General features: G+C 37.8%; 1 protein-coding gene across 1 annotated transcript; it reads left to right on the top strand.

The window, feature by feature from the left end:
- Positions 1-4027: 4027 nt before the first annotated feature.
- LOC139137899 (uncharacterized) lies at positions 4028-10019 on the top strand. The gene is made up of 5 exons (XM_070706157.1): positions 4028-4231; positions 5265-5314; positions 6971-7141; positions 8463-8550; positions 8966-10019. Exons 1-4 carry the CDS (start codon positions 4082-4084, stop codon positions 8515-8517), a joined length of 426 nt encoding a protein of 141 aa, XP_070562258.1. The 5' UTR covers positions 4028-4081; the 3' UTR covers positions 8518-8550; positions 8966-10019.
- Positions 10020-11237: the final 1218 nt, after the last annotated feature.

Raw genomic sequence — 11237 nt, 5'->3', positions numbered from 1 at the left:
TGCTCTACGAGTTAAATAATTGACGATTAAAATTCCTTGATGGACTCCAAAACCGGAAAGCCCCACATCTGCAAAATAAACAGAAACTGACGGAAGAATATGTATCTTAATATGCAACAGATGAATATAGAAAAGTCATTAAAGTCAACACTTGCCATTCGATAAAAGGATAAATCTGGCATACGTTCAAAACTTGCTTTGGGGATAATAAAATTCGTGGAATGCGGAAACTTGTTGGATTCCAATTTCTAGCCAAGAGACAGATGCATACTTCTGTCAGAGTCGAGAGAAAGATTTTGATTTAACACCTGTAAGCTGGCATTGAACATATAGTGAAAGCTTAGGCCTACACTCGAGTCTGTGAAATGAAATAAACAGCAGACATATGTTCGCAAAAATGCCATGTCTAAGAGGAAATTTACGTGGTACCTCTTTCACTGTGTTCATACCCTAACGTGTATATGTTCAGAAAATGATAATTAGATGTATCAAAACAATTTGTGTCAGTGTGGACGCCTTTACGTTGATCTCAACTACTTACAGGGGCAGCGGAGAAAGCCGTTCGAACAGATAAGTGTTCGCAAGCGGTGTCTCAGCAGGCGGACATAATGCTTCCTCTCATCATCAAGCAGGGAAGGGCGGACAGGCAAGTTTTAGTCTTTTGAGGGCGGGAATATGTTTTCCTGCAGGAAGAAAGCCATGAAGGCAGGGACTATAGGATTCTCTTGAGCAAAAAAAACCCGCAATAATGAATATTAGACGAAACAATGTAAGAAAAGTCATTAAATTAAAGTTCTGCTAGTTACTCTCCTTACAGATAAATATTAATTCTGAAACAGGTTCAAATGTGTTCTATGACAAAAAATCATGGAATGCGGAAACGAGCTAGAATCGAATTATAATTGAAGATTGAGGCATACTTCTGTCGAAGTTATGTTAAATATATTGACTCAACGCCTTTGAGCTGGCATTATTTATGACAGAACGATTAAGAACTGACGACTTACAACAGAGGAAAACACACAATAACGAATATTAGACAAAAATGCAAGAAAGCTATTAAATTAAAAATCCTTCAGATAGTCTCCCTTCGGATAAAATATTAATTCAGGAACATGTTCAAACTGTGTTCTCGACAAAAATCGTGGAATGCGGAAACGAGCTAGATTTGAATTCTAATGACAGAGGCATACTTCTGTCGAAGTTATGTGAAAGATATTGATTCAACGCTTTCTAGCTGGCAATATTTATGACATAAAGATTAAGAACATGGCAACTTACTACAAAGGAACTTTGTACAGCAATTTAGGAAGGAGGGTCGGTCAGTGTTGCGGTACGACGCTGTTCATGAGGCACGTGTTATGTATAGTGTTCAACCCCGAGGATCACTGCTCAATCACCATGGAGCGACGGGGTTAACTGTTGACATAAAATGAAAATACCACAAAAACTACATGCAAAAGTGAGGACTTCGCATTATTCACCTGTATTGTCGATGAACATCATAAATTCTTTGAACAATCATCAAACGATCACGACATAAAGTGAGAACTGCACAAAACTGAACCGCTGTTTGCAAATGTTCGCCTGAAATGTACCTCTACCTTGTGTCAATTTCCTTCATATTGTCCGGGGGGAGGTGTTCCTAAGCAGTTTCTCGGTAGGCGACTTGATACATCGTTTTCATAAAATCGAACAGAAAATTGAAGGGCAGACAATTCTTATCATCTGCGGGTGGGGAAATATGTTTCTTTGTCAGGCCCTTACAAGGAAAAAGGCATAAAGTTTGCATTGAATAGGGTTATTTGTTTGCCGGTGAGAAGGTCAAAATCTCATGTCGGGACGATATGGGGACATTCCGTATGGGGGGACGCCAATGAGCTAGTTTTCCTAGAAGAGACGTAATATGAGGAAAAACTAGTAAGTGGGAGAGTAATGTTTTCTATATTAGCGTATTGTAAGTGCGGATGTATATGATTTTAAGCTGTATTATATCTGTGTTGGAATTATATATATTTAGAGGTTATAACCAAATATCGCCTGTTCCTGTGTCGTATCAGTATGAGTGTGTCTGACGCAGCACAAATGACACGAATGCTGATACGACACAAGGAACAGGCGATATTGGGTAATAACCGAATTATCATATATACCCATGCCCATAAGTTTACTAATAGAACGAAAAACCTTAAATTTTGAGGCTTTACTTTATTACGCCTTGCGCATAAATATCAGAATGTTTATGTGAACAGGCTTCATTCATAAAGTATACGACGAAGCTGTCAACATCACGCGCGACATCGCTGCAAGTCGTCCATATCTCAATGAAACCCAAGAAGAAAGACACCGGGATACAAAAATCGTCATACAGAAGGAACTTTTTAAGGTGCAATATGCTATTACAATTGTAACCGGTCAAAAACTGTGCTCAGCTTTAAACCTATCCTGATTTCGATCGTCGTACGGCACGGAGCTCGCGCGGAGAGGGGACACCATTGTGTTAGTTTACCCTGAGTTGCCATGTCAACAGTCGTCGCGCGCGCGACATCGCTGTCACGCCACGCGCTCACTACTTGTTCGGGGGAGACCGTGCACAATAGTGCCGGCGCCGTGCGAACGGCAGAATGTTTGCTTGAACTTGACCAAAAAAAATACCATGGGAAAACGTTTCAAGACTCAACATGTTACTTCCGTATTTTGCAACCAGAAATATCCGTGTTCCTCGAAGCCCTTCAAGTTTTTATGTCGGCGACATCGCTTCGCAGGCGGGGAGCGGCAGCCATTTTGTTGTTTACGTTGTTTAACAACAAACTGCTAATGTAGTTCGGGAAAACTCTAAAACTGATGACGTTCATCCTGCATATCTCGACGTTTACCGTGAAATATCACGGCTGATATTTTACGGTGAACGTCACTAGGATGTAGCAATATGGGCATGGGTATATGATAAATATATTTATATCTTCATGCACATCGGACTACTTTTTGTGCAATAAGAACGATTAATAGTTTCAGAAAAATGCCATTCTTTTATGTTTTTATGCACATTCTTTGATTTTGGTTTTCAGTGCGAATACAGACCGTGAAAGCGCGACCTATCGATCCTTTTAATGTTGAGGGTTTTAAGCCTTTACCAACTGTTTTACCCTTTGAATAGTTGAGCTGAATGATGTGCTTTCTGACTTACAAATGACAAAACAATTTATTAATTTTATCGGGTTAGTTTCAATGGTCGTGTATTTCTAACGATCTTCAAATACAAGTTGACATAAAATTTCTCTTTAACTTTTTCATTATTCCTTTGAAAAATATACACCAAGATGAACTGATAGCTGAAAGCTAGACCATATACAGAATAAAAGATGAACTGTTTAAAAATATTATTGCCATAGACAGCAGCTCAAGAGTCCACTGAAGCCATACTCTACCAATTAGAGAGGATTGTGTTCATTGCAGCTATTATTTTTGTCAACCCTCCGAAAAAAATCAAGTTTTTACTATTTTAACATTTTTTTCTACATTTACAGCCAACTTTTTTTTTCGAAAATCTTGCCACCCCCTCCACCGCCGCTGAATTTTAACTGTGTACCCCCTGATCAAAAAGAGGTTTATGAACCTGCAGGCTACCATCGAGCTACCACCAGGTCGACCGCAGTTTATACATACCACCAGTAGCTATCATGCACTATCAATGATAGTGATTTCATCCTGCCCCAAGTATCCGTCAATTGCTCAAGTTTGTGTCTGGATGGTTACGATTGCTTTAATAAGAACAACTCAGCGGAATCATGAGTGAGGTTTAATTGGGAAATTTCCATCATCTATTGAATTTATTGATTTATAACTTTATCTCACCAGGAAATAAAATACTATTGTTTCAACTGCCGCCTCTGTGAGTTGATTGTACTAAATAATAAATAACTGCAAAGCTTAGATACACAGTAATAAATAATATCATAAAGTCGTGGCATATGCGCAGACATAATCATATAAGTAGAAACATGCATCGGCGTTTATAACAGTCGAAGGCCAGACATCAGTCAAACCAGACTCCTGCCTTGATCGGACGACGAGAAAATTGATGACGATGTACTTTGCTTCAATCATGAAGATTTCATCAGTCTTTGTTCTGCTGAGCGCACTAATCGTGCCTGCGTTGATGAACGATGATTCCCATCCTGCAATGATGGTGAAGTTTGATTCTTATCCTGTGATGAGTGTGAAAAGTGAGGTAGGACTTGGAGGATTTAGAAATATGCCAATCTTTTGCCCACCGTGACCGATATTTCTCAAGAAGCAATCAAATTCGAACGATACATGTCACACTTTCGTCATACAGATGGAGAGAGAGAGAGAGAGAGAGAGAGAGAGAGAGAGAGAGAGAGAGAGAGAGAGAGAGAGAGAGAGAGAGAGAGAGAGAGAGAGAGAGATGGTGTACGGTTATAGGTGGCTATAAAACAATCATCTGAACAACTTACAATGTTAACGCGCGGTAAAAAGGTAATTTAAAGAAGCTCATGCTTTTCATTTGAAACATTTGTCATTCATTCATTCTATTCGGAACCGTTTTACCTAAACAAAGATACACACCGGACTCCAAGACTGTTATCGAAGGGAGAAAGGAGCAAGGAATGGCGTCGAGTGTCTACGTGCAGTTGATAAGGATGTTTGTTTGTTTTTATGTGTTTCCTTCTTTCTGTCTTTCTTGTGTCCTTGTTACTATACAAACTTTAACTGAAGCATAGGGGTCGTAGAAATGGCCGTCTCCAGGGGTAGGGGTAGGTTTCTTCTTGTTTTAGTTTATTTTATTTTAATACATTTGACTGTGATATGTATTGCCAATAAACATTTATACTGCTAATCTTTGGTGTCTTGGTCTTATGTTTCACTGATTTTGTTAAACGATTTCTTTTTCTCCGTCCGCGTCGCTATGTCACGTATTTGTCCTTTGACAATCTTTCGCGAAGTACCCCCGCCCCTACCCCTGGAAACGGACATTTCTGCGACCCCCTATGACTTGAGTGCTTCAAAGACACAGTGGAACAGAAAGGAAACAAAATATAAAACATGCTGAGCAAAAGAACTGACTGTCCTTGGGAAGAACAAAAATATCGACGAATTTTGATAGAGTTGCTCTTCCTTTTAATTCGTTAATGATTTTTTCACGATGTCTTCAACTGAACATTTTCGACAAACATAAACCGCTTCACAAATCTGTGTACACAAAGTAAACAGTGGCCTTCTTGTTTTCATCCTTCTTTTAGGTCCTCGAAAGCGTCCGTGTTTCGGAGAGCAATAGTTCAGTCGATGTAGAGTAAGTACACATAATCCATATCTTTAAAGGTAGAACACACCTCGGGGACACAAATTTAGACTCTCAAACTTTTACAATTCTTTTCTGATATACCACTTGTGGGGGCTCAGTTTAAAGCTCTTGGTGTAAGAAAACTTTTCACCGGCTTAGTTTTTCGAGATTCGAAAATTTTATGTTTTCCCCATGCAGTTAACACAGGGATGGCGGCCATTTTGAATTTTAAATATCGGTAAATCTTGGGTTATTTGTTTCACCAGTACCAAAACTTGCTCGGTGATCCCCAAGTTTTATTCTTGATTTTGAAAGAGAATGGTTGAAAGATTCCTTAAGGAAGGTTTGATCTAGACGTGAACTACCTTAATAGTGAAGCATTTGGTTTGGCTATCTTCCGAACTGAAGAAAAATTGTCGACCATTATGTGTATGAACGGTTTGATGTTATCTAAAGTGTTAGAGCTTTGGCTGACATACAATGAACACAAAATGCCACAGATTGAATGATTGCCATTCTTCATCCTGAAACAGTGTCCCCGATTTACGACTGGCTGACCGAATAAACTGTGTACGATGATTGTGTGCTCCAGAATTGTCAAAAGTTTCTTAAAAGAAGCTTTTTCTGGGATTCCACTCGTCATAAATAACATTGTATAACATTGTACATTTCTACGACCCCATAAATATCATTGTTGGTCGTTCAGACAAACAATGATATTTTTGCACCGCTCATTACTTTCTTTGACAAAATGTGATGTTTCATTTGATTGCACTTTATACTGATTCTGATTATGTAATCTCTTCGTTAGTCTCTTTATTTATGTACGTTATCCAAGTGCATAAATCCCTGATTCGGTTCATAGTTTTTTTCTTCTGAAAGAAATAGCAGAAGTGTTTGTGTTATCTATGGTTGGTTGTGATAATGATTCTTCTGTTTTACCCTATACATAGGGTACTAGTTTCTAGTACTAGTACTATTTTTCCATATTAATCACTTCTGTCCGCGCGCAACAATTTCTGCTTTGATCAGTTTGGCTTAAATTGTTCCATCTTTAAAATTTTCATCCTATTAACAAGCGCTCGGGGCCATTTAGAAAAAAATATGCATTTTTCAATGACTGGTTTATAAAATGCGTCACAACATATTATGCGTACTCAGTATAATAACAAGCGCTAGACGTTCCTCTAGAAAAGTTTGCTGCTTCCATTTTTTCTCGTTGTCTCCGTATAAAATAAAGTCCAACGTCTTGCAATTGGCTTAGGACCTTCGCCGTACCCATTAGTATTTATTGCTCGATAAAAGTAATCTCCGGAAGTAAATCTCTAATGATCAGATATTTGACGGCCCGGGTGGCATGCTTTTGGCTGCTGCATTTAATTACGTCGAGGATCAACTTATATGTAACTTCGTGAAGCAATTTTAATTAGCATATACTACTTTATAAATAGTGACTTGTAATTCTGATTCTTCCTGCTGTCTTTGCGCTTTGCCTATTGTACGTCGACTTGCGCTAAGCGGATGTGAGCACAGTGCACTATGTAAACACAATAAGACATGGTTCATTGTTTACAATATGTCACGGCGTGCCTTGTCCTCCCTGCATTCATATGTATTGAAAATATGATCGGACCACTCACACATGTCTTCTTCTATTTATTTCAGCTGCGATCCACTGGTGTTCACGTGCTGCAGAGGTGGATTCTGCTGCGAGACGTTCTCTTGCTGTTCGAACACCACATGTTGTTGTTCCGACACCTACTGTTGTCCTGATGGCTGTTGTTTTTACGACAGATCTGGTAGCTATAGTATTAGTTACATGAGAACGAACCTTCCGTACGTACATGTGTCATATGTTAATTATTTTATTGCAATGTTCATGCCTGTCCGACTAAGATTTGAAGTCGGGGATGTACAATGCATGTAGGAGAACATATTGTGAGACAAGTAATACTCCTTAATATTTAAGGTAGTATGAGCCTCTTCTTGGGGACAGATACTTTGACTCTCTAACTTTTACAATTCTGTCAATTGTAGGGAGTCATTTTAAAGCTCTTAGAGTAAGAAGACTTTTCACTGTCTTAGTTTTTCGAAAGTCGAAAATATTATTATTCTCCATAGAGTTAACACGGAGACGGCGGCCAAGTTGAATTTCAAATTTTCAAATTTCGGGTAATTTGTTTCTCTGGTACCGAAATTTGCACGGTGACCCCTGACTTTCATTCTTGACTTTGAAGGAGAATGGTTGAAAGATTCCTTTAGAAAAGTTTGAGCAAAAGTTGAAGTCCCTCATTTTCAAGGCGCGAACTACCTCAATGTGGGTGACTACCACGTTGAGTATCTCATGACAAGCCGACTGGCAATATGCTGAATGGATTTTTTCGCCCATTTTGATGTATGACTGTGTGAGTTGACGTTCAAAATACTTATCAGGGACTCTTGGGAATGCAGAGTACTTGCAACACATTACTAGAACAAATGAAATAGTATCCCGCACACCTGATGAGTGGCGAATTTTTCAATAAATTTATGGCTCTCTGATATTTTAAAGGACCATAAGAGTTATCTTCGGAAAAAGACATTTAGAAAATTACCCCGTAAACGTTATAGCGTAATAAACATTTTTTGAAGATTGTGCTGTGATTGCCTTTCTATTCTCACTCCACACTGTACTGTAGAATCCGTTGCTGGATCGGCAGTACAAATTTCCTAATCTCTGGGTTTATAAATGTCTATAACTTCGCAAATTTGTACAACACTTTTCTGATCTACCCTTCATTTCTAAGCTCTTAGAGCAAATAAAGTTTTCACTGTCTTTATTTTGTAAAAATCGAAATTTATAATTTCCGCGTAGAGGGATGTCACCCATTTTGAATTTAGAGTGGAAGTGCCTTGGGACGGATGTTCGATCTCTAACATTTTTACACAGAACTATTTTTGCCAACCACTTGTACTGGCTCAATTTGAAGCTTATGTACAAAAAGATTTTCACACAATATTTTTGTGAACATCGCAAATATCAATTTTTCACCATGGAGATAACACAGGAAAGGTAGCCATAGTGAATTTCAAGGGTCGGTAACTTAGATCATTTGTTTTGTTTTTTATCTCGTACAAAGTAATTAACATCATGCAATCTGTTATTTCGTTTGACCAGGGTATTATTATCGGGTGTTGTTGCTGTATTGTTTGTTGCCATGGATGCTCATTAATCCAAGGACCACCACAGGCTGAACTTAAAGAAGGTGATTAATGATATGGAATTATATCAGCTTTAATATAAATATATATATATATATGCAAAGTTTTATAGTCAACTTAATATATATATATATATATATATATATATATATATATATATATATATATATATATATATATATATATATATATATATATTCAGTTGACTATAACACTTTGCATGTCTGTTTGCTGTTTGCTTTTGTTAGAACGATTGACGTGAAATGCGGATCAACCATTTTAACAATGGTTTCATCATTCAGAAAGAAGTTTATGTGTTTTCTGTCAGCTGTTTGGTATTCCTTTTTAATTAATGCTGTCATTTAGAGGAAAATAATGTCACAATCAATGTATAGAGAAGCGTTTCATGGATTAGCGATCATATCTTGAGACAGCTATTTTCTTTTTCTTTCATTTCAGAGCATGAGGATTCCAATGGAAATGATTCAGCTCTCGACTTGACACTTATGCGAGATACTTTAACCCAGACAAAACATCACTAACTTTGCGTGTTTTTTGATTAAAGAATTAAATAGTCCAATACTAACACTCCTGATTATGTAGATTAGTGTACCGAGTGAGTTTTCATGTTTTACAAATTTTCTTTGTTGTGAGCAGTTTTAAATACTTAAGTCGGTAGCTCGAAGTGTGTGGGCATGCAAATATCAAAACAGAGTAAATGGAAGAGATCAGGGTCAGCAGACTGTCCCTTCAGTGGTACGCTGTTACGCAAATCGTGGGGTGGCCAACCAGAATGAAAGCGCTGCCGAGGAAAGCCAAGCTGCTCTGCCAGAGCCGGACTTTTTTTCGTGCCCATGCGCAAAACACCTAACTGCCACGGATGTTTACGTTCTCCGTCCATCTCCAATCAGTGAATTATTCAACTAACATATTTCAAGTCGTCCATCTGATGTGACAGTGTGCTATCGTTTACTGAATCGTGTTTCTATCGACAGATTTACTTTCATATGTGCAAAACAATTTGGAAAATGGCCTAGTTTCGGGACACTAGCCAGCTTTTTCATTATAAATAATGGCGTAAATTTGTTTCAAAGAACACGATTGGAACTAATTTGGGATAATTGGATGGTTGAGTAATGCAAATGTAACCTCATCTACTTTTCTTTTTCAGTTACACACTTGTTTTTATGAGTAATTTGTAACATTGCAACTTTCAGCTATAGATGACCTAACACGTTTGAGAAATTTGAAAAATCCAATTATCCCAAATTAATTCTAATCGTGTTAAAGAATCTTTGAACAGCGTGACAGAGGATGTCCATGATTCGATTTGAAATTACAAAATTATATGTCATTTTATCGAGTATTACGATTTTGTGTACTTTAAAGCTCTCGATTGGGTTTGCTTTTGATTGACACATTTCGTGTGACAAGATCGACCAATAATTAAATAATTATTGTCGTAAATCTTGCTTTGTAATAAAATGGTTGTTGTTACGAAATCACATGAAAAGTTGATGCAGAAGACATCGAAATTTTAACATCAGCATGTCAGGAAAGATCGGTAGATTTCAAATCGGAGTGTATTTTTGACTCTACCTTCGATTATATGAAAACTGATGTTACATCAGTTTTGCCCAAGCGTGTGCGATTTTTGCAAACCCTTATTCATATTTGTATTTCTAGTAATTGCAACAGCAGCTTTCTAGATATTTGTCTGTAGGTAACTATTCTGTACACTAAAATAACATGGTGCGTGATAATAATATCACAGAACTGTAACATAACGTCTTCACATGCTAGCCACTCGAACTTTACTTTCTCCAAACAGTTTTCCCCCGGAATCCGTTAACAATGCATTTTAGCACAGATAAACTGGACATTAACAAATGAACATATCATACAAAATTGTGTATGCCTTGGAGCAACTTGCTCTAGTCGCTTCTCCACTCGATGCTAAGTCTCGCTCCTCAACGCTTGCGGCGCACTTTTCTATGATTATGATGCAAGAGCGAAGCGACTGAGGTCTGGAAGTCGAGACGAGAATGAAACTGCCTCCTCGATCAAAACAAACAACAACTTGAAGGAGAGCATTGATTGCTTATGCTGCCATCATCCGTAGGGCCGGACCGTGAACAGATGGCAAGAAGTCTTACAGTTTTCTTATCTGTCCCTGCCTTCTTTCAAAGTGACCATGGCAAAGTTGGTCCGATTCAAAGATTGTTTAACAAATGATTAAGCAGTGAGATTCTGTATGTATACAGTATAGCTGAAATAGCTATCCTAAAAGAAACAAATTTGAAAGTTCTCCTTTTTTCTTACTCGTGGAGCTACATGTTGCTGCGATGTTGCCAACAGTTTCTCAGGTCATCAAAGATGACAAGGAAACCACCTCATACAAGATATGTTCAAAAAGCAGAGACTCTAAAGTTTAGTATGGCAGCAATAGTTTACTCGAAGGATGAAGTGGGTGTATATTTGGGGTATGTATGTATGTATGTATGTATGTATGTATGTATGTATGTATGTATGTATGTATGTATTGTGTGTATGTATGTATGTATGTATGTATGTATGTGTGTGTATGTATGTATGTATGTGTGTGTGGTGTATGTATGTATGTATGTATGTATGTATGTATGTATGTATGTATGTATGTATGTATTGTGTGTATGTATGTATGTATGTATGTATGTGTGTGTGTATGTCGTAACCCGAGAGGAGCATAGTA

This window comes from Ptychodera flava, chromosome 8, assembly GCF_041260155.1.
Source record: "Ptychodera flava strain L36383 chromosome 8, AS_Pfla_20210202, whole genome shotgun sequence".
Classification (NCBI taxonomy): Eukaryota; Metazoa; Hemichordata; class Enteropneusta; family Ptychoderidae; genus Ptychodera; species Ptychodera flava.
This window is presented reverse-complemented; position numbering and strand designations above follow the sequence as displayed.

Bases quoted from the DNA above. Each gene is read 5' to 3' on its own strand.
- LOC139137899 (XM_070706157.1), top strand. From the start codon at position 4,082: ATGACGATGTACTTTGCTTCAATCATGAAGATTTCATCAGTCTTTGTT. The intron at 5,315-6,970 runs GTAAGTACACAT...TATTTATTTCAG, and splicing joins AATAGTTCAGTCGATGTAGA to CTGCGATCCACTGGTGTTCA. The intron at 7,142-8,462 runs GTACGTACATGT...TCGTTTGACCAG, and splicing joins TACATGAGAACGAACCTTCC to GGTATTATTATCGGGTGTTG.